Source organism: Myotis daubentonii, chromosome 18 (genome assembly GCF_963259705.1).
Source record: "Myotis daubentonii chromosome 18, mMyoDau2.1, whole genome shotgun sequence".
NCBI classification, from domain to species: Eukaryota; Metazoa; Chordata; class Mammalia; order Chiroptera; family Vespertilionidae; genus Myotis; species Myotis daubentonii.
The window spans coordinates 18498891-18523339 of NC_081857.1; the positions used below are offsets into that span (position 1 = coordinate 18498891).

The following is a 24449-nucleotide window of genomic DNA, read 5'->3' on the forward strand; positions in this document are numbered from 1 at the left end:
CACTTCCAATGAACCAGTAGTTACCCAGGTAGGAAGATCTAACAGTTGTGTTATTATGGTAGTTAAGGGTGACAAGTTGCAACAATAATACAAAAGGTTAAACTGACAGTTGAAGCTAAGTCAAGCAATTTTTTTTTTTTGTCTGTGCTATTTGGACTGGGTAAATTCCAAAATCATTGGACAGTTAGTGATGTTACTTTGACGGACTTTGCAAAGCTTAAATAGCTTTCAAGTTTTCTTAGTTGTGGATGGAATATGGTGAAATTGAAACATGCTTATTGAAATGACAGAGCAAAATCAACATTAGGAAATAACTCTATTTGGCATATATTTCTGGATTTCTTTCAAAAAATCAACATTCAGGGGAGCTTGGAGAAAATTCTCACCTATTGCTGTGGTGAGCCACAGCTCCCCTTCTCACACTGTGAACACATTTAGAGAATGTGAGATGGAAGAGAACTGCGCTAGGAGCTGGCTTTTGTTCATTCGATTCGATGTTTTGAATTTTTAAAATTAAGTATTAAGTAGCTATAAAAGAATGCTTGTGAAGTATAGAGCATTGCGGTTACTGCTGTTATTTCTTACGTGCCCCTCCCTGATCTTTTCCCTTTGAGAGAGCACCATCCTGGATTTTGGATTTTGTTTTTTTGTGTGTTTCTTTTTATAGCTGTATTACACATATGTAATCAATTCTGCATGTTTTTAGACATCCTGTGGAATTGGATTACATGTCTTCTTTCATGACTTCCTCTTTCAATATTACACTCCAGTGATTCACCCGTGTTATTCCTTGTAGCTGTATTTCATTGATTTTCATTGCAGCATATAATCTGTTATATGAATGCACCATTAATTTCTAATATCCAGTTTACTATTGATAGGCATTTGGGTTGTTTCCATTATTTATTACTAACAGTGCCGCTACGAACACTTTCTGTTTGTGGCTGGTTTAAGGAAATTTCATTTTGACTTGGTTTGCTAATTTAAGGAATGTTTACATAAGTATTTGAGTGTATTTTTGCCTGTAATTTTTCTATTTTGCAATGACATTTTAGATTTTTACTATCAGGATTATTCTTGCTTCATAAACTGAGTTAGAGAGTGTGCCCCTTCTCATTTTTTCTTTTCAATAATCTGGAATAGATTGTGTAGGAATGGAATGCTTGTATCTTTGATATTTGGGAGAATTGCCTATAAAACCATCTTGGCTTGGCATTCTTTTTGAGGGAAGATTTCAAGCTACTGAGTTTTCCAGAAGCCAATCTATTTAGTTTATATTTTAAAATGTAGTGACATAAAGTTATGCATAATATCCTCTTATTTTTAAGCATGTATTCACGATGCCCCCTTTATTCTCTGTAGCATCTGTAATTGTTCCCTCTTTATTTCTAATATTGTTTATTGGTAGCTACTCTCTGTTTTTCTTGGTCATTCTTACTAGAAGTTTGTTGATTTTGCAAACTTTTTCTAAAAACCAAACTTGAGCTTTGCAGATTATTGCATATTTGTTTTTTATTTTGCTGATTTCTGGTGTTACCCTTTTAATTGCCTGTCATCTATTTCCTTGGGCTTTCTTTTGCTAGGTTTTCCCCCTCACCTCTTAAGGTAGCTGGGAAGCCAGCTGGTGATTAGGACATTTTCAACCCAGGTTGTCAGACTCCAATGCCCATCCTCTGTGGAACTCACTGTACCCTGTGACCTCTCAATCAGCAAGTGCTTATTAAGTACCTACTGTGTACCCATTATTTGACTAGCTGTTGTAAAAAAAAAAAAAAAAATTGATCCAAGCCCTTATTTGGGGCCAGATGATTTGAGGTTAGTCACTTCTCACTGAACTTGACTCCCAAGTTAATTTCATAATATCTGTCTAGAAGTCCAGTCAGCTGCTGCACAGTTGTTGATATTCGGGTGGCACTTGAGATACAGAAGTGAAGTTTTTTCCTCTGCTGTGAAACATGAAGTTGTGCCTTAACCCAGATGAGTGTTCCCACGGTAAATTGTAAACTATAAAAATGCCCTCCAAAGTCAGAATTTTTTTGACTTATGTAAATATACAGCTGAGAATAATTTTATGGGGTATGTTGCAGAGGTGGGATTATAAATTCATGGTACTTACCATCTCCTTATGCTTATGTACTTAGCCCATAGTATTATTTTTTTCCTCCGGCATTTTCAAATGCTGACTGGAATCCCTTGCTGGCTATTGCTGAGTGGGTGGGGGGCGGGGAGTGCAGAAGGGGGGTGTGGAGGGGGAGGGGGAGTTCTGACTTGACCTGATTTTTTGGTTGAGACCACAAATTACGCTTCAAGTGACCACCATCTGGCTGTTAGTAGGACCTTCCTATTTTAAGGGACTTAGAAAAGGAGGTGAAAAGAGAAGGAAGTTGGAGGGGGGCAATGACATCATCACATCTTCCCTAAGTTCCCTCTCCTGTGGGAGATCAGGGCATGGTCTCTGCATTAAAACCAAAGCTAAGAAAAGAACGGAAACTTCTCTTCATTTGTACTTCCTGTTCCTTTCCCAGCTTTCCAACATTGATGTGAGAGAAACATGTTGATTGGTTGCCTCCTGCATGCACCCTGACTAGGGCCGTGGCTGGGGAGAAGCCTGCAACCAAGGTACATGCCTTTGACTGGAATCGAACCAGGACCCTTTGTCCACAGGCTGACACTCTATCCACTGAGCCAAACCGGCTAGGGCCAAAAGAACTTTTATTAAGTGTCTGTCGTATCCAGAACATTATCTTAGATGTTGGGTGAAGGGGAAGAAACTAAAAATGTACAGCCACTACTGGTAAACAGGACTCAGTTATAAGGGTCACCCATTCAATTGGAAATGGAGCACTTTGGAATTAATTTTTCCTGGCTTTCAAAGAGAGGTGGCATAAAAGAACTGGAAAGGAGGCCAGGAACATCATCTCACCTCATTCCATCTCACTTCAAGTTGGCTCTTGCCCAACGTGAAGTGGCTGTTCCAGGGAGCACGGAGAGTCAGGCTGGAAGCCCTCTTGTGACACATCTTATCAATTCCCGTGTCCTCCTTCAGTTCCTGGGAGATAGATAATAGCTGAAGGTCTTCCCTCTCCTTTTCTTTCTTTCTTTAAGACACCAGATTAGACATTGTCATGCTTTGAGAGTCATAAGCCTTTCCACAAAGTTATAGACCCCTTTGGCACTAGTCATGAGTCATTCTTGCCAAGAATGTAGGTCGTTTGCCTCTGTCTAGTACTTCTGACATACACTGAGTGATTTGTACTTCCTGGCATTAGATGCCCTAGTCACAAACCACACAATTTTGCAACAAGACCATTCAGTAGGGGCATCCAGCTGGGCCACTTTCAATGTGTATGGTGTGTGCCCATGTGTAAGCATGTGTGTTTTGTTGTGTGTGATGGGATCTACACCCCCAGCTTCCTCATTGCCCTTAGTGATGCTACTGCACTAATACAGGTGTGCACTTCATACTTTAGTGCATATACAGCCAATCATATTCAGTTTTTTATGTTGAAATGAACCAATTTCCCCACATGTGTACTGATGAATGAGCACTAACAGGAGGGCAGAGAAATATTGAATTCTGGCTGGCTGAAACAAGTGCAGAACTTCCAGTATTTCTTCTCTAAGTAACTTGCAAACAAAAGCTTCTTAAGATTGTCTGAAAGCTCTAAATCTCATTGATTTTGAGATAGGTTGGTTGACTCTTATGGTTGGGTTTGGTTGTGATGAAGTATAGAGAAATAGCCGACATAGATGAGTGGGTTGCCGTTAAACAGAGGAGGTTGCCTAACATTTTTCTATCTCTAGTTTCTCTTCTGATTTCTAGTTTCATATTTGGTTGTTTTAAATGAACACAGTACTATTCTATTGATACCATTTGTCTTTTACCAGGTTAGGAATCTAAGTTGTTTATGGTCTAATTACCGTGTCCCTAGAAATGTGAATTTAATAACTGGAGAGAAGGGAGCAGACTTGAAATAGAAATATTATAAAGAGGGAGCTAATAATTGGGGTTCAATGGACTATTACACATTATAATCTTGAAATTACATTTCTTGTCTTCTTAAGTTTCCTCCAAAGAACACATCCTACACTATTTTTCACTTCCTTTTGCTTCTCTCTGCCTTAGAAGTAAATCCTGGGGCAGTAGCTCAGTCGGGCTCCTTAGTCTGATTTTTCTGAAGGCCTTATTATACGTGATTACCCCTGGAAAGCCTTGCTTAATCTAGAAGCTTTTCTTCCAGGGCTAGATGAAAGCTCCTCTGATTTTCTTCTTTCTATCTGTCCATTCATCTGTCCTTCCTTCTTTCCTCCCTGTTCTTAGTACTTCCATCACAGTACTAACCACATTATATTGTCATCGACTGCTTACTCATCTAACTGCTAAAACTAGATACTCTTAGAGGCAGGGCCAATGCCCATCCACTATTGCATCTCAGCCCCTGTCACCAGGCCTGTGGTGTAATAAGCATGCACTCATTTTATTTCATTGCTGTAATTGAATGAGTGAGAGTAGGGAGGAGGTCACTATTTGCAGAAGTGTCTGGAAACGATATGGATAGTTAATAAAGCTATCCAGATGATTTAGAAGAAGGGTCCATTTGACAGAAAAGGCGATTTCCTTGGAAGATTTCTTCCTCAACTATACTTGGAGTTATTTGCTTATTTTCCATTTCTCCAAAGGTGCATCAACTTTGCAACGTTTTATCATGCTCCTCATAATTTCCTACCATTTCTGTTGAGGCTTTCTTCTTGATATAAAAATGGAAATTTTGGCTTAATTTTTGGATGGTTTGTGAAAATCAAACTTACCAGTCAGATTTCTGACTATGGAGACTGGCTAGGCAAAGGAAAGTTTGTTGCATATGGTTTATTTAAATTAATTGTTCTGCTGGCTGTGCCCCATTAAACATCCCTTCATTTTATTTAAACATTTCTTTATTATTATTTTTAAATATATTTTTATTGATTTCAGAGAGGAAGGGAGAGGTAAAGAGAGAGAGAAAGATCAATGATGAGAGAGAATCATTGATTGGCTGCCTCCTGCATGCCCCACCCTGGGGATTGAGCCCATAACCCGGCACGTGTCCTGACTAGGAATCAAACTGTGGCCTCCTGGTTCATAGGTCGATGCTCAACCACTGAGCTACGCCAATAGGGCTCTTTATTATATTTTTTTACATGTTTTCATTTTACACATACTTCTTTACAGTCACATTGGTAACTTGACTGCCACTTTGGAATAAGTAATTTAACGAAAGAAGAATACAAACAATATTTCTTCCCTTCTTCAGACTTTTCCTCTCATTGAACTGACTTCTGAAACCCTACCTACCCCCTCCATGAAGCTTTACTGGAACAATGCCAAGGAAGATAAGAACTTCTTCCAATCCTACCCTTATTCAAACATGCAAGTCACGTCTGTTCACTAAAATAACACCTGTATAAAATGTTTGTTTGTTATTATATAGCTCATAGAAAAAGAAAATGGAAATGAAATGGTTGGTACATTGTAGTTTGTCAGAGATTTAAGATCACAAATTGTAATGGATAAATATTGGCTAATATTGGCTACTTGCTATGTGCCGGGCATTGTGCTAAGGCTGACGACAATTGTATGGATTACTGTTGTTCTGAGAAAACTGAGGCTTGGAAGGTAAAGGAACCTGCCTGGAGGCAGACAAGGGATGGACTCAGAATTCAGTCCTGAACCTTTGACTGCCAAGCCCATGTCCCTAACCGCTGTGTGCTAAAGAGCTCAGCACCTGAGGAATTCTATTTCGTTTCCCCTGCCACATTTCCAGAGGGGTTTTGAAAAGTAATAATACTAGCATTCAATTATTGAATGTCTGCTATGCCAGTTAATGTATTGGGTTCTTGTTATATGCTCTTTTTTGGTGGTGAGGAGGTGAGACAATACTAAGGAGAATTCATCTTTAGCCCCATTTTGCAGATGAAGAAATTGAGATGACTCATGGAAATGAAAACGTTTGTTTAAAGTCACAAGGCGATTAGATGGCTCTGCCTGATTCACACACAGGTTGTGTTCTTGCTGCTGCAATATACTAGAGATGTTCAGAGAGGTGTTGAATGATGAGGTCAGGAGACTAGGTTGTATACTGAGAAAACTGGGTATGGGCGCTCACAATGACTGACAAGAAGAAAAAATCTTCAGATATCTTTTGTCACGTAGAAGAAGGATCAGGCATCTTGTTTTGCTCTGAAAGACGAACGTGTCTCTCATAAATGAACCAGGTTCTGAAATCACAACAGCAGTTGCTTGCCCCTAGGCGTTTTATTTAATTACAAGTAGAAATTGAATCTATAATTTAAAACTACTAAAAACTAAATTTGAGCTTGGTTAAAGCACAAGCGTCTTCTATTACATGCATCTTCTAAATATGCATTTTTCTTGTATTAGAAGGAATGCCACTTTCAGAAAAACAGAGGTAAAGCCTCGAGTTTGTCCCATGCCTGCCATAATGAAAACAAAAATAATCTCACCTTTCTTCTTTTTGTCCCTCTAGGAATAAGGTGTCCATATTTCTTTCCAAAGGACCTGGTGGGTAGGAGAGGAGAATCGCTTTAGTGTTCAAAGCCTTCATAAGGCAGAGGACATTGGTTAAGGCAACCCTAGCACCTACCACAATATTGTGGTGAGGAGGTGAGAGTCAAGTGTTAGACCAGACATTCTCGGAGCTTTTTAGAGGAGGCATGTAATGTTTAACGAATGAAACCTGGTGAGAGATTGAGCACCAGCTAGGAAGTGATGTGAGGAGGATCAAGACCTGGACAGTTGGCTGGTCACTTCCCACCGCAGTGTTGTGGCTGCTGTTACCCGGGCAGGGGGAGCACTTAAGGATAGACAGGCAGCACCCAGGGCAGGTCTGCAGATGGTTTTCTAATATGTACTCTGGCATGGTCTGATATTGACTGGGTGCAAGGGAACGACCAGGTGGATCTTCCTGTGGGTGCCCCTGCACCTGTGGAGGAAGGGTAGAAGATTTGTTTTTCCCTTACATAGGAGGACTTTGGGCTCTTTGGTTCTTATTGGCACTGTAAGACTGCACAAGGCTAGTCATGGCGGTGCTCTGGAAGGCTCTTTCAGGAGCCCACTGATTCCATCCAGAACGCAGAACCAGGTGAAGTATGAGGAACTGCCACCCTCCCTCCATTCCTTCTGCCAACACATACTCATTGAGTACCTTTTGTGTATCAAGTACTTGACAGGTGCTGGGAATCCAGTGGTGTATAAAACAGACACGGTCCCTGCCTGCCGTCCGAGAGGTTACAAACTAGTAATAATAAAGGAATTTAGCCAGGCCAGTGTGGCTCAGGGCTGTACTGGTTATGAGAGGGCCTTTTCTTCAGCCTTTTCTTATTTTTCCTCTCTCTGTGTCATCTATAGTCCTTGTACAGACCCATCCAGTCCCCCCACCTCACTCTGGCCCATTCTGCCCTGAAGTTCTGGCCTTGGTTCCAGTTTCCTCTGGCTCTGCTGTGCAGCAGCACATGGGTGCTGAGTGAATATCATCTGGAGGGGGACGTGAAAGGGTGGCAAGGGTGAAAGCTGACTGCCTTCCACCCATCCTGCTCAGCTGTCCCCTTTCCTGTTCCAGGTCTCAGTTCCCTGTTGAGCAATGGTGTTCTCACCATGCTGTTCATGAAACTGGCACCCAGCCTTCCCTTAAAATGACTATTCAGTGGCCAGCAGTTACCCAACAGAAATGTAGTGAGCATTGCAGACTCACTAGCAATGGACGGCGAGTGAGTGTGTTTGCACCACGGTAATGGCCTCACAGCATCATGAGAATCATGATTGGCTTGACTTAATGCCACTGGGATTTAATTTTGTGTGAATCAGTGCTCTTTGCCAATTTTCATTTATTCATTATTTTGTTCTTCTAAGAACTCTGCGAAAATTTAGATATTAACTCCTTTCTCTATCTTCATTAGAAACATTTTTCTCGCCCTACCTGGTTTCCTCAGTGGTTAGAGCATCGGCCCAATTGGGGCACATACAAGAGGCAACGATGTGTCTCTCACATTGATGTTTCTCTCTCTCTGTCTCTCCCCCTCCCTTCCACTCTCTCTAAAAAAAATCAATGAGAAAAATGTCCTCGGCGAGGATTAACACACAAAAAAACACAAAGCGAAAGAAACCCCACTTTTTTTTCAAATTCATTATTTGTCTGTTATTACCAACTAATTATATTGTCATTAATTATGATATAGTTTGCCATGCAAAGATCTCTCATTTGTATACAGTCATATAGGGTCATCTTTTTTTAAAGGCCTCTGGATTTCTTGCGTTTGTTAAGATTTCCCTGCTCCTAGATCATTTTTGTAATTTCCTTTATTTTCCTTGTAGTTTTTATATTGCTTTATCTTTAATATTTAACTCTCTAGTCTGCCTGGAAGTCATGTCTATATAGATATGTCAATGGTCTAAAATTTACCCTTTTTAAAGAATAAGCAATTGAGCCAGCACATTTATTAATTATAACCTTCCCTATTGACTTAAGCTACTGTCTTTGCTATTTAAATTATATATGCAATATTACATGTTATCTTGAGGTTGTCCAGGCATTCTCTTTTCTTTTTCATTGATCCACTTATTCCCATGTTAATGCAATTTTGATTCTATTATAGTAAATTTTTGTTGTATGTTCTTATATCTGATAAATTCCCCATATAATTCATTCATATAATACTTTTTTTTTTACTATTTTAAGCCATCTGTTCTTATTTGTGAATTTACATTCATGGTAGCTAATTATCCCCTAGTGCCCGCTGGGATTCTAATTGCAATCACATTAATTTATAAAGTATTTTAGAAAATATTATTAGCCTATTACATGTTCTGTTCAGTGAAGGACTTTAAAAATTCATTTGAAAGACCGGACTCACGCTGATAGTCTAAATGTTGCAATGTGCATTTTCACAGCCAGTACTAAGCTCAAGCCTGCGGTTAGGACACCGAGTGAAGGAGAGGAAGGAATGTCACCAACAGCCGCAGAGAGCCTACTGAGCGCCAGGCTCCGTGTCGCGGTGTCTCACGTAACAGCATCCGGCTCCCAGTCAGAAGGGCGCTAGGCCTCTTGAACCCCAGAGCCCCCTGGCTCGCACTCTGCCTGAAGCCCTCATAACCACACAGCTTTATATTTGCACCCAACATAAGGGAAACACTTTCTGCAGGTTGGTTTGAAATTTCATAGCTTGGCTGTTTAAAAACAGGAAATGCTGTTGGAAGAGGACAGGCCATGTGTGCTCCGTGTGGTTTGCCTCTGTGCTTTGGGTCAGGTTCTCCCTTTTGCCTTGAACACCTGCCTCCTACTGTAATCCAACCTACCCTGTCGGCTTAGCTCCCTGTTCCAGGGAAATGTCCCCATTCCACACCAGCGAGATCCGCCTCTTCTGAGCTCCCATAGGCCTTTGCTTTCTCGGGTGGCATTGATCACATTCTTTATTATACTATGGATAATTATGTATCCTTTTGACCAAACTTTTACCAAACTGGGCATCTGCCTTGTGGTTGTTTGGGGGTGCTGGAGATACAGTGGTGAACAGGTGGTGGATTTATCATTGCTTCCCACAAGGAATGTCACGCTATGAACCGAATCTTTGTTCCCTTGTATTCAGAGCATGCCTCACAGTGACTCATACATAGAATATGTTCAACCACTATTTGGTGAGTGAGTGAATATATGATAGAGATTGGCCATGAGAACAATAATTCTGGTTAAAATATGATTTTCTCAGTTCTGTATCAATTAATTATCACTTTTCCCTTAGCTTTTATTTTTATTTTTTAAAAATATGTTTTTGTTGTTGATTTCAGAGAGGAAGGGAGAGAGATAGAGAGATAGAAACATCAATGATGAGAGAGAAGCATTGATTTGCTGCCTCCTGCACACCCCACAACAGGGATCAAGCCCACAACCATGACTTTGTAATGGTCCCTCTAACTCCACTGAAGACAATACTTGCAAAAATGTCCTTAACTGTACCATGAGAAGTGTAGGTTACCCATGAGAGGAACTGCCTGATAATAAGAACTCTTGTGTGTTAATATGTGATATATGGAGAGATTAAGGGAATGTCTTTGGAAAAACTTAAACTTGATGAATTTAAACTTCTAAACCCACATGGAATGCACTACTTAATAAATATTTGCTTTTACAATTTTTGATAATGATTATAGTTCTGGAATTATTTATATGCTGTTTCAGTTATTTAATAAACAAATGCTGTCCTATTAGTAGAGAAATGAAGTAGACATTAAAAGTACCTTCAATTTGTATGGTTCCATCATGTCTTTCTTAATGGTAAACATTTCTATTAAGAACTGTGAACACTCAAAAGGCATTTTCTTATAACTAACATATCATCATAGGAGATGTACATATACATCCTCCCTGTCTCTCTCCCCCCCCCCGCAAGCCCCCCCCTCGCCCCCCCCCCCCCCCCCCCCCGTCATACTTTCAGAAGTTTTGGGACTTCCAACACAGGAATTAAGGCAGGAATTGAGGTTTTGTTTTCATTTCCTCTTTCTCTGATTTACCATAAGGGAATTAGATCACTGGGCCAATTCTTCCAAATAGGTTCTTAGAATAAATTAATGACATCATGTATGTTGAGTCTATAGCAACTACTGAGATTTTCTACAGTAGGAACGGGAGGCATCGAAACCCATCAAGGATTTTAGCTGTTTCTTTTTGGTGGAGGGGTGAACAATTTGTTACAGTAAATATAGCAGATTGTTGTAAGGCTGTATCCTGTTTGGAAATGATCTCATCTAATATGTCTGTTGGTGGTTAGCAGTTTTCTGCAACAGGACTATTATGATATGGCATTATTGTTAGAGCGCCCTCAAAGTCCAAGCCACAGGATTCCTCCCTGCCCATAATGCAGGGTTTATGAGTGAGACGTACTTGTCAAGGCTCTTAAACTCTAACCATAATCCATACAGGGACTTGTTACAAGTCATCTAATTTCTTATTTTTGTGCATTCTTTTGATCCTGTGATTGTTCTATTAGATGGGCTGTTGTGTGTATAGTGATGAATTAGAGAGAAAGTCATATTTTTTCCCTTCTTTATTGGTTTAGAGTAGAAGCATGTCTGAAAAGATCCACTTGGTAATGATGCTGTTTCAATACGGTTTAAGTGTCTAGAGGCACGCCCACTTTTATGGCCTCCCTCCTCTGTCCCCATACAGATAAGCAATCTTAACTCTTAAGCCGTGAGCATTTAGAACTGTGCTTCCCATATGGTGGCCACATGTGGCTACTGATCACGTGCAATGTGCCTAGTTTGAAATGAAGAATGCCATAGTGTAAAATACAAGATTTCAAAAACCTAGTTCTAAAAAAGATTGTAAGATATCTCATTAATAATTTATAGTGCTTGCATATTTTGGGCATATTGGTATAAATCGAATATATTAAAATTAATCTTAACCGTTTTTCTTAAATTTTTCTGATGTAGTTACTATCCCATTTAAAATTGCATGTGCGGCTTTTATTCTATTTCTATGGGACAGCACTGGTCTCAAGTATCTTTGCCCTCCCAGCTCCCTTCCATTACCCTGGAGTAGGCCTTTGAGACCAGTATTGATTCCTGTCTGCAGCTCAGGGAAAGATTTGTGTCTCTGCGTGTATGTGCCTGTGTTGGGGGCGGGAGTGGAGACCAGAGAATGTTCAGAGGGAAAAAGAAGGAACAAAGGAAGGGAAGGGAAGTGAGCAGTTTCGATCAATTTCCTTCTGAGATGCCATCCACTCTTACTTAAAGAAGGAGGCATAGCTAGGCCAAGTTAGTTCCCCTCGAGGCAGCTTCGCTCTTTGTTTTGGAATAGAGTGAATCACTGGAACATCAGACTCATCTGAGTTCAAATGTAAACACAGGCAAAGCCTCGGTAAACCTCAGCTCAGCACACATCACGTTTTGAGAACCATTGCCATCGCTTTCCTTAGTTAACAGAGATCACGGAGAACTGGTCTGTAATCCAAACTGATAATTCTGATTTGGACAAAGGGTGTAATGTGTTCTGTGCTGCAGCATTTCATAAGAGAGAAATTTCTGGCTGAGATGGGATCTTGTAATGGCTTTGGAGTGTGTAGGCTCAGATAAACGCCTGTAATAATACGGTGGTTTTTCTGGAGGACCAGAAGATTTTGCAAATCACAGTGCTTTTGTGACATGTTAAATTAAGAGCTGGCAGGCAGGTTCAACTTGTCCAAGAGGAAAAAAATGGGTATTGTAGAGATTAAGCCCAGGTGACCATCTGAGTTAATGATTTAGTGTTTAATCTGAGACAAATCAGTTTTACTACACTCCTGTCATAGACCATGAAACAGCAAATTTGAATCATTTCAGTGTTTTATTAGCTTAATTAATGAAATAGCCCATGTGGTGAGCCCAGTGGAAATAACCATGAATCGAACTGTCATTCGGGTTAATGGAAAGGGAAAAAGGGAGGACAAAGAGACACAGATCTGATAGAAATGTAATGAAAGCCCCGTATGGAACTCAGTGTTTTCTGGTGGCCACACTGATTCCTTTCTGCAGAGGAAGATGCAGATTTGAGTGAGATCGTTTCGCAGAGAGAAAAGGATAAGGTGGTCCTACAGCCTCCTGCAGCTGGAACCTTATAGCCCCAAGCGGGAACGCTGTCATGTTGATAAACTGACTGTACGCGTAGGCTATCATAGAATTATGTCATCTCATAGGTGGAAAAGGAGACCTGACCACCAGTCTCTCATTTCGGATGAGATCAATCAGGGCCAGAGTAGCAAAGCAAGCAGCTCGCCGCTTGTCCCATAGCCCAAGTGGCAGAGGTAGAACCAGCACCCGGTGTTCATGCCCACTAGACAGATGGTTGTCCTTGTCCCCACTACTGTGTGGTGCCTCCATATTATTAAGTCATTCATTTCTTTGTTCCCTGGTCTATCAAAAGAACATTTCGTATCAGGCATCGTGCTGCGTGTGGCCTCGCGAGCCATATGGCCCCTTGAGTGTGGCTCTTCCTAAGCCTTAGGAGTACCCTAATTAAGCTAATAACAATGTACCTACCTATATAGTTTAAGTTTAAAAAGTTTGGCTCTCAAAAGAAATTTCAATCGTTGTACTGCTGATATTTGGCTCTGTGGACTAATGAGTTTGCCGACCACTGGCCTAGGGCACCATCCAGTGGTGTCACAGATGGACCTCCAGCTTCTGATGCGTGTCACTCTCGTGTCACCCCCTGCCTTTGCTCCATTGTCATGGCCAGCAGAGGACAGTGATCTTGCTTCCAAGGGCATTTGTGACAAGCCCAGGAGCGCTTCAAGGGGCAAGGGTGTTCCCTGCATTCATGGAAAGAAAACACTCGCAGGAGGCAGCGGAGACCTCTTCTGAGGAAACCACATTGAATTGTATCTTGAAGGAGAAGAAAAATGAGTGACCTGCTCAGTTGAAATCACACTGGAAACTGCTCGGTGACTGAGTGAGGAGCCAGGCTCGAGCTCCACCGTCCTGGGGGAGAGAAAGGCTGTTCCCCTCACGTCTGTGCATTTGCTTGGCGAACGCCTCCGTGTGGGCCCTGGAACAGGCCGCGTTTGGCCGCGTTTGGCAGCTGCGGTGCTCAGGGAGCTCTCTGAGGCTCCAGGAGGCTCGCTGCTCCAGGACTGTTTTGACTCGGGAAAGGCGACTACGGCTCACGAGAAGATTGATTTTGAAACATCAAGTCATTAGATCAGCACAGATCTCCCTAAGGATAATAGTATAACATTTCGTAAAATTTGAGCCACAAATACAGAATCCCCCGTAACTCACTTTTCATTGCTCATGCATTCCCTTTCCATCGTTGCTCATAAAGGTGAATGTTTGACGTTGCCAGATCAGGATGTATGTGTAATTTTTATAATCTGGTGCCTGCAATTAAAATGCTCTCCAGCCCTGGCCGGGTAGGTCAGTGGGTTGGAGCATTGTCCTGTACACCAAAAGGTGTCAGGTTCCATTCCCAGTCAGTGCACATACCTAGGTTGCAGGTTTGGTCCCCAGTCTGGGCCGAGACATAAGGCAACCGATCCATGTTTCTCTCTCACATCAATTTTTCTCTCTCTCTCTCTCTCTCTCTCTCTCTCTCTCTCTCTCTCAAAAAACAAAAAACAAAAAACAAAAAACAAAAAACACAAAAACCAAAACAAAAACAAACCTGGGGTGAGGATTAAAAAAAGACCTCCACACTACTTTTCCATGATGAGTCTCAGTCATCATAATTGTTATTTTAGTGACTGGGTAATCCTATCATGATTTACTTAAACTTGTTATTAAACAAGATGTTTCTTGCACTTCACCGAAAATAACTGTGAATGCTTATCGGTTCACAATAAATTTGCATATTAGCTTTAGGTGTAAAGCCACTTTCCGTGGACCCCTGAGGGAGACAACATATGCTGATGCGGAATCCTGGGCCTTCAACCACCCAAGTGTCTTTGGCTTAAAGCAATTATGCAAAACTGGTACACACTGTGGGCCCCTCCAATCCAGAAACTAAAAGGAACACTGTTGGCAGCGCTGCCGTGTCTGTAATAAGTCAGGAATGCAGACACTGTTTTTATTGGTACATGACTGATCAAGTTCTGTTTTTAAAAACTGACCTGGTCCCTAAGAACCTGAGGACTAAGTTGTATACTGCCCTCTGCACCCGAAGAGGGGACCATGAAACTGACCAGTGTCATCCGTCCAATCAGGACAAGGTCATGGGTTCCCACCCAGGCCACCCAGGCCTCTTTGGAGGGGAATGGAGCACAGGCCAATTTAATGTTTAGGTCTTTGGTGAAAAGTTACAAAGTGAGGAAACCAAGACAGTTTGTTTTAGATGAAAGTAGCGACAACTTCTGCTGTAGTTGGAAGTTGTTTTTTTGTGTGTGGGGGGTGTTTTTTTTAATATATTTTATTGATTTTTTACAGAGAGGAAGGGAGAGGGATAGAGAGTCAGAAACATCAATGAGAGAGAAACATCGATCAGCTGCCTCCTGCACACCCCCTACTGGGTATGTGCCCACAACCAAGGTACATGCCCTTGACCGGAATCGAACCTGGGACCCTTGAGTCCGCAGGCCGACGCTCTATCCACTGAGCCAAACCGGTTAGGGCTGTAGTTGGAAGTTTTAAGAAAGGTTACATCCTTTTTGAAATTGACTCTGTGTGGGGCCAGAAACTTATTTTATCCTATTATTTTTACTCTCATTTGATGACCTTGTAAGATGAGTTATATATTTATATGATATTGGGCAATGACTTAAACGCCTTTGATTTCAGGGTTGTTGTTGTTGTTTCCATTTTCTACCTGGGAATGATTACTTTTGGCTCACCGGTCTCATGAGATTGCTGTGAGAATCCGATGGGAAATAAACTGTAAAATCTTCTCACAAGTGCAAGGTGGATGCTACCTGTAAGCATTGGTAATGACGGTGGGCGGAAAGTCCCCAGAGAGCAGCATCAGATAGTGCGATGCTCTGTGGGTGTGTCAGGCTCGGGTATGATGATGCCACTTAGCACCCGTGATTTGTTCTGCAATGTAAACCTGGCCAAGTCATTCCACTGTCTGCCTTGACTTGTGGAAAACATGTTCCCATAGATGCGGATAAGACGAGGCACGGTGTTCTGAGCTCACAAGATGAAGGTCACCCATAGATCCGTCGGGGAGAAAAAAAATTCCCTAATATTTTTGTGTGCTCCAGTAACTGATGATGCCAAGACCCAAGAGAAAGTGTCATCAAAAATAAAGGACGTCTCTGTGGCTGGGGGAGCATCTCTCTCTCTTTATTTGAAAACTCAGGCTTGCCTCTGATGGTGTCCAGGCTTTGTGGTAAATGTTTGCCTGCAGGGAGTCAGCCACACCACTCCCCACAATGCCAGTGGGAGGCACATGACCCAATTTCTGTGGTCTGAGCTGAAAGAGCGCCCGAGTGTGTGCAGTCCCACAGCTGCCTGCATCATTACATAGTGAACGCTTTTTCAAATTCACATTTTAAAGAGGAAATTAGATCCTTTTCATTTGTTTTGCTTAGGTTTTATGGTATAATTTATTTCCCCGCCCCCCCCCCAGGTCATTTCAAGCACCATCTCCACAAATAGTTATCAGGGGGTTGAGATTTATCTTAGAATACAAATCTCACCCATATAAAGCCATATACTTGACCTGGGATGATAGGAGATGATTGGTCCTGTCCTTATTGTCTCGGTCTAACTCTGCCAGGTACACAGGGAGATAGATGAACACTTCCAGGCTGATGGATGGAAGGCATATTTGACCAACACAGCTTCATGGTGTGTGGAAAGAAGCAAATATTCGCCCATCCCTTATCTGAAGTCTGAACACCATCCTTACGTTGGGAAGAGATGGGAGCATGGGTCATTGTCATTTTTGTAAGGCTTTGAAAAAAAACTTTAGGCAAAGGAAACTGCTAGAGAGAAGATGGCTGCCACAGAGGAAATACAGGCCACATATCCACTGACTACCCAAAAAGGGAAGATGAGACCCACCAGGGTTACATCAGAGGCTTTAGGTCCGGACAATGATGATCGCTTCTGAAGTGAGTGGGGGTTCCCTGCCACGGGCAGAGTTCTGGTTGTTTGGGGTAATGTCCTTAGGAACCTGCCCGAGGTGTCTGCTTATCCACATACCTCTTGATAAAGCGTCAGCATGGTACTATTTTCATATACCACTTGGAGTAAGTGCAAGGGTTCGTTCGTGTTAAGTGGGTGAGCAGCCAGAGGGGACATTGCTTAACCTGACAGTGAGGGATTGAGGTCATTAACACTCGAAGCATTCCAGAGCCATCGTCTTCCATTGTATCGTTTCTATGCATTTTTTTCTTCTTCTCACGAATGTGGTCTGTAAATCACCTGCAACTGAATCACCTAATGGGCTCGTTTAAACGTAGATTCCTTGGTCCAGTCCTAGACCTGCCGAATCGGAATGGCTGGGGCAAGGTCAAGAGTCACAGTTTTAACAAGCACCATCGTTCTGATAAGCATTTCCTCTCCCTCTCCGGAAGGGGAGAGGGGCGGACTTTTGACATCCTATTCGAGCCCTTTTCACTCGATATTGAGTCAAAATCTGCCACACTCTACTTTGTTTGTTTATTTGTTTTGCCTTTTCACCATTATTTATAATGATAACTAACATGGTTTTTCTTATTTCTCCCCTGTATTTTTATTTTTAAAATAAAAAATTTAGTTACAGTTGTCATTCAATATTATATTAGTTTCAGGTATATAACACAGTGATTAGATATTTATGTAATTTATGAAGTTATTCCTCCCAATAAGTCTAGTTGATACCCATCTGACACCATGCATAGTTATTACAATATTATTGACTATATTCCCTGTGCTGCACTTTTTATCCCTCTGACTATTTTGTAACTTTTTTTTTTTTAAATATATTTTATTGATTTTTTACAGAGAGGAAGGGAGAGAGATAGAGAGTTAGAAACATCGATGAGAGAGAAACATCAATCAGCTGCCTCCTGCACATCTCCCACTGGGGATGTGCCCGCAACCAAGGCACATGCCCCCGACCGGAATCGAACCCAGGACCCTTCAGTCCACAGACCGACGCTCTATCCACTGAGCCAAACCGGCTTCGGCCCTATTTTGTAACTTGTACTTCTTAATCCCTTCCCCTTTTTCAAGTGATCGGACTCTAGCATCTGAATATACAAGGAACAAACCCAGTCCTCTTTTACATTGCGCATCTTCCCATCCATGAAGATCTCCTCCCTCAAGGCTGTGAGATTCCTCATTCACTTGATTTTCTTTCGGAGTACTCTGCCTTCTTTTTTCTTTATTTAAATTTTTTTTTTTTTGTAAAATATTCTGCTGCTCAGAGGAGCGTATCTCAGAATCCATCTATGTCTGTCCTTGTCCTTGTTATTTACACTCCCTTTCCCTTCCCGTGGCTCATCCTCACCTGCTTTGTGTACAACTGTATCACACCACTGACTCACAATGAGCTCACAGTTCAGTGAAACCCTAGAGTCATCTGTTTGTCTGTCTGTTTATTACATTTTCCAAGCAATTGAAAATGTTTAAGGAAAGTGCACTAGAATTTTTCCTTTGGGAAAGCAGTAACCTCAGCCCTTTAGCCAGAACCTACCATTTAGGTTGTTTAATCCTCTGATTTTGTTTATTTCCGTTTTCAACCAATCTAAATTTTTTCAGCATGTCAATCAAAATCATGCAAGACTTTAATAATTGCCCTGCTAAAATCTAGATACAGGATGTCTCCAACAGCCTGCTAGTCTACCAATCTGGTATGTCTATCTAGAGAAAATAAGGTTAGTCTGCCTTCACCTGTCCTAGTAAACACCACTTCCTTTTCTCTGTTGACAAACAGTCTTTGATTGTTTATTGACAAGTCAAGAATTCATGAGATGCACTGCTCTTAGCTGGCTGAGATGTGCAGCATTTTCCTGCGTGGTCGAAAATTTCTATCAAAGCAATATGTTTGCTAGAAACCTCCATTTATTTGTGAAGTCTTTTCTATTCTCTGCATTGAGTTCTTGTTTCTTTGTATTTTCACCTAGAGCAGTGGTCGGCAAACTGCGGCTTGAGAGCCACATGCGGCTCTTTGTCCCCTTCAGTGTGGCTCTTCCTAAGCCTTAGGAGTACCCTAATTAAGTTAATAACAATGTACCTACCTATATAGTTTAAGTTTTAAAAATTTGGCTCTCAAAAGAAATTTCAATCGTTGTACTGTTGATATTTGGCTCTGTTGATTAATGAGTTTGCCGACCACTGACCTAGAGCAATACCATTATAATCCATCCGAGGGTCCCTGTACCTCCAGGACGTATATGTTTTTTGTTTTTTGTTTTTCTTGGCTTATGCCCTTTCTCTTTGTGGTGGGTCTGTGTCCATTAACACAGATATGATTTGGTCAGGAGATGAATACTTTAGTAGCTTCCAAAATGCAATTCAGGGACTTCTAAGTAATCCTGGGGCTCGTTCTTATAAGGGTTATCATTTATAAATGGCAATAAATATTTGCTTAGGTGGGTCATGAATAAATAAGATTTTTAATAAAAACCAGAACTTATATTACCATTTCGTTAAAATGGACACCATTCATTTTTAATTCCAGTGAGGGAGTTTTGTGTTGTGTTATTTTTATTTATTTATTTATTTTTGTGTGTGTGTTGTGTTATTTTTAATAATGTCATGTCACAATCCGTCTAGCCTTCAATCTACTCACTCATGAAATGAATAGTTTGGACTAGATGATTCCTATGGTATACTCAGATTCTAGAATTATATGATTCTAAGCTTTAAGAAGGAAAGGAAAGTTAAAATTTAAAAACCAACACACACACACATACACACACACATACACACACATGTGCCTGTGCTTCCATGGAAAACATGAAATCTGAATAAGGTGGTTAGATTGCAACCATGTCAGTTTCTTGGTTGTGCTTATTTATACTGTAGTTTTGCAAGATATTCCCATTAAGGGAAACTGGGTGAAAGCATTAGAATATCTGTATTTTTTCTTATAAAAACATGTGAATCTACAGTTTTCTCAAAATAAAAATTTTAGAAATAATCAAACCATAGAATGTTATAACAGGACTTTGGAAGTAAGTAGGCCTTACTTGATCTTCACACTAACTTAAACAAGTTACTGAACCTTTCTGAAACTCAGTTGCTTTGTCAGCCTTAAAGTGGGAATAATAATTCCTACCCAATGGATTGTTGGGAGGATTTTATGAGGCAGCGTGTGTGTAAGCATCTTGTATGGCTCATACTCCATGATCATCTTCAATAAATGTTAGTTACTCTCCCCTGTGCTTCTCTCCTTTGTTTTAGGGAAGAAACTAGGACAGTCAGCCTTGCTGTAGCTCTCCTAGAAAAGACACATGACCTGAAGCGAAAGATAGTTCAGAAGCATACATTAGTGAGATGAACCCCATAACAGTGTAGTGAGTAACGCTGTTACATAACTTCTGCAAATCACCAGGCAGATCAGCTAACATGGTTTGGCGTGGCTGACCGATAAAATAACAAGGCAGCTTCCAAACCCAGCCTGAGTCAGGGAGTCCTGACAAAGGAGCCAGTCAAAATCCAGGGTGAATACATGGGCCTGGGAGCGCTGGTGTTTCATCGGACTCAGACATGTTGTAAATCTGTTTCAGTGGAAAAAGCAAAAGCGATTTCTCTCTGGCTGGTCCCCTAAATAACTGTCCCCATGGGGCCTAGAGCAGCTTTCCTTCCCTCAAAAAATCCTTAATCATGTCTCCCGAATATGAGTTTTCCAGGCAGCTGCACAGATGAGAAGGAGGGAGAGACGAGGGAGAGATGAAGGAGAACAGACGTGTGCTGGTCCTGAGGATGTGATCGTTGATTGAATGGCCAAGATGTGTCTCCCACATGTTTTCCTAAAATGTTTAGACTTTCCCAGGGCTCCATCCTTGCCCCTGTCCTGTTGAATGTTTTTATCAGTGAGATGGTGGAGAACACAGAAGGCAACCCTGCCAAATTTTTTATGATACCAAGGTGAAAGGGAGTTTGGGGACAGAATTACAATTTTTAAATAATTTTGGCAGGTTCTGAGCTGATCACAGCAAGCTGTAATTTAGTAGAGGTGATGTTAAAACCTGTACTTCAACATCAAAAGCAAAGTACAGGTCAGGGAAGGCTTAGATTGAGAAGGCTTGTTGTTGTTTTTTAATGAAAAAAAGGTATAAGGATTGTATTTGACTACAGAAAGGTATGATTCAACAGTATGATGTGTTTGTAAAAAAGAGGTTAGAGACCTGAAAAAGGAAAATAATCCTTCTACCTTACATAATTTGCATTAGTAAGACAATACTTGGTGTGCTATATTCATGTTGGGGCCAAATTTAAGAAAGATATTGATAAATTGGAATTGGTCACTAAGGGAAAGAAGGAAAAAGAAGGATCAAATTAAAAATCCAAAAACTACATTCTCTAAAGAATGGTTGAAGGAAAATAAGGCTATTTAGCTGTCTTTTACAGTAACCATATGGAAGAGGAATAAACATCTATTTTGCTCTCAAGGACAGAAATGGGATTAATGAGAGAGAGAGAGAGAGTTCATGGAAACAGATTTTGGCTCAGTAGAAGGAAATCTTTTCAAATAATTAGAGCAGTTCAGTGAAAATGACTATTTCATTTAAATTGTGAGCTTCCTGTCACTGGAAATATTTAAGCTAAGGCTGGATGAGTGTCTGTCTGGAATTCTGAAGGCTCCCAGCATTGAACAAGAGCTTGGGGTAGGTGACCTTTAAGACCACTTCTAACTCCCAGGGTCTATAATTTACGTAAGCATGAATGCCAAGGTCACTTATGACATGCCAGAGCCACTTTTTCAGCTCTTGGCTCTGATTTGGACCAGCTGTGTGACCTTCTGCTAAGAACTGAACCGTTCCTTCTTCCAGTTTCCTCATCCATAACATGAGGGAGCTGGATCGAATGATGTCTGAGTCCTCCCCGGCACATCTGTCCCCTGAAGCACCCTCATGATGACAGTGTGTTGGGAAAGTAGAGTTCGAGCTGATATCTGCCATTTGTTGAAGTCTATTTGCAGGGAGAAGGCTTTTAAAAACCAAAAACCATTGTTGATTGTGGGGTATTGAACTAAAGTCTCAATTGCTTCTTGGCAGGAGAGTGGGTGATTGTGATCCTAGAATTTGTTCCCATGAGACCTGTGGCAGGAAGTCGATCAAATAACTGATAATCTGGTTCCTCTCAAGCACCTGTACTTTCTGGCCGAGTTCAGCAATGCCTTTGCAAACAACTTGAGAGAAATGGAGATCATATTACCATCGCAATAGAGTTCTATTTTGCAAAGCAAACCTTTGTTCTTTATTTCCTCGATGATCTGGCTGTTGCTGTTGAGCTTTGTTTATAATCCTAAGAGCCAGTATCCATAAAGCAACTTACCATGTGGCAGAGACTGTTCTTAAAGTTTTATATAAATTAATCAGTTTATAAACTGAAAATCTAATGATGAAGCAATAGATTAGATCCTTTCCCCTATGGTGAAAGAGTAGCTAAGATCCATTAAAGTCTGTCTTCATGATAAAGAGTCCAGAATTCAGATCCACACTCTCATTCTTTTAAGCTTCAGTGCTGATGTTCAATTACTATAATTTCCTCTGTGGTCCATTTGATTAACAATACTTTCCTTCTCTGCCTATAGTAAGGTGTGCTAGCCTCCACTGCTACTACATTCTAGCTCTTCCATTTATTCTTTGACTATTCTCTGACTCACACATTATTGTCTCAAATCCCATTTCCTCACTTATTTTCCCTCCAAAGATCTTTGAAAATGGGGGTGTCATTATTTGCTCTGACGTAGATATAAAAAGTATGGACAGGCCCTGGACAGGTAGCTCAGTTGGTTAGAGCGTTGTCCCAATGCACCAAGGTTGTGGGTTCATTTTCTAGTCAGGATATATACAGGAGGCAACCAATGAATGCATAAATGGGAGGAACAACAAATCTCTCCCACTCTCTCAAATCAATAAATTAAAAAAAAATTAAGTATGGACAGGATTTCGAATACCTCCTCCACTTACTGAGATCAGCAGGGGAAGAAATAAGGAAATTTATGCTTATTGTAAGGATGGGAGAATTTAAAATTCCATTCCCAGGCTCTCGGGTCTGGCAATACTCACTCCATCCAAGTACCACATTTTGTTCCATCTTTTTGTTTCCTAAGGTTGGAAATGAAAACAGCTGTTAGAAATAAGAGCACATGCGTCAATCTTGAATCTCAATGTGATAATTACAGCTTCCGTCTCCGTTGGTAGAACCCCTCCCAGTGTACTGAGCCCAGTATCACAGCCCCCTTGCTGTCAGTTTTGCATACCAAGACCTTAATTGTTGTTTTCCAAGCTTTTAAGATTAAACACTAAATCAGTTGCCAAACCAGAAAAAATAACAAGGAAGAAAATACTTAAATTTAAAAACTTGATTCTTAGGACATGGCTTTTTTTTTTTTTCTGATGTAGATTTTGACCAAAATCTCTATGTTGATATAAGAAATGTCAGTTACTGTTTCACATGTTTGAAGATGGAGCTTCTGGACTTCTTGGCACCTTCCCTGTGAAGCATTTTGCTTCGATTCTTTTCTTTCTTTCTTTCTTTCTTTCTTTCTTTCTTTCTTTCTTTCTTTCTTTCTTTCTTTTTCTTTCATCCTCACCCAAGGATATGTTGTTGTTATATTTTTAATTGATTTTAAAATGAGAGAGACCAAGGGAGAGAGAGAGAGAGAGAGAGAGAGAGAGAGAGAAACATGGATCAGGATGATGCTCTAACCAACTGAGCCACCCAGCCAGGGCCTGCTCGGACTCTTTACAGAGGCGATGCCTTGAATTTCATTTTCTCTTTCCCACGTTCCTAAGGTTTAGAACCTAATAAGCCAATCTCAAAAGAGTCATCCACAACCTATTAATTGATTGTCACCTTTCAGAGCAGTTCGGTCCTCTTTTAGTTCTGTTCAGTCCCCGTATGAGCCACTCAGTCCTTGACTGCCTAAGGCTTTGAAAGTCCCCTATGAATCAGCTGACCAATCTAAGATTGCCCTGCAAATGCAGAACACATTGTGACCTACACACAGAGAAGTAGGAGGCAAGAAACCAGGCCCTTTGAATTGCTTCACTTTGCCCACTTTATTTCTCATTCTACAATTTGATTTCTTTGTTGTAAGATGGTGTTATTTTTATAATTCACTTCCCTGCTAAGATACCTATAATTTTCTGTTATCATTGTGGACAAGAGCTGGTTTTATGTGTTGAAAATTGTTTTGGTCAGTTTGGAGTGCTGTAACAAAAATACCATAGTCTTGGAAGTCCAAGATAAGGTGTTGAGGTAGGTAGTGTACAGCCAACAGGTACCTAGGTGCCTGAGAGAGGGAAGCAATGAGAGAGAGAGAGAGTGAGTGAGAGAGAGAGAGAGAGAGAGAGAGAGACTTCTAGTTCTAACCAGTACACTCAGTAATTGATAGAATTAATCAGCTAGCCTGCTGAGCAAGTAACATGATCTGTACCTGCAAATGAACTTTGAATTCAGTACTTGCTTAATTTTTCTGTGTCCCATAATTCTGCTCCTTATAATATTCAGGTAATGGTGGGTAGAATGCTGAACCATTACGCTTAAAGAACCACAGACAGATGTAAAATACTTTTCTTTGCTAAACGTTCTTACCTCTTTCTTTTAGATTACATGAAGCAGACAACGTTCGAAGCCCAAGCCTTTTTAGAAGCCGTGCAGTTCTTCCGACAGGAGAAAGGACACTATGGCTCATGGGAAATGATGACTGGGGATGAAATCCAGGTAACACGGAGCTCAGAATTTTGAATCTGGTTTTCTGTCTGGGAGGTGGGAGGCCAGGGTCATGCTAAACAATCAAACAAAGAACGTTATAAGAATG

The 24449-nt window shown here is 40.9% G+C and overlaps 1 protein-coding gene across 2 annotated transcripts in view; it reads left to right on the top strand.

The window, feature by feature from the left end:
* NIBAN1 (niban apoptosis regulator 1) overlaps window positions 1-24449 on the top strand; it is a 123991-nt gene that overhangs the window by 70525 nt on the left and 29017 nt on the right. For both annotated transcript variants that reach the window (XM_059675586.1, XM_059675585.1), the window contains one exon: window positions 24237-24352. In XM_059675586.1, the coding sequence (XP_059531569.1) occupies window positions 24237-24352 (116 nt within the window). The remainder of the gene's footprint in view (window positions 1-24236; window positions 24353-24449) is intronic.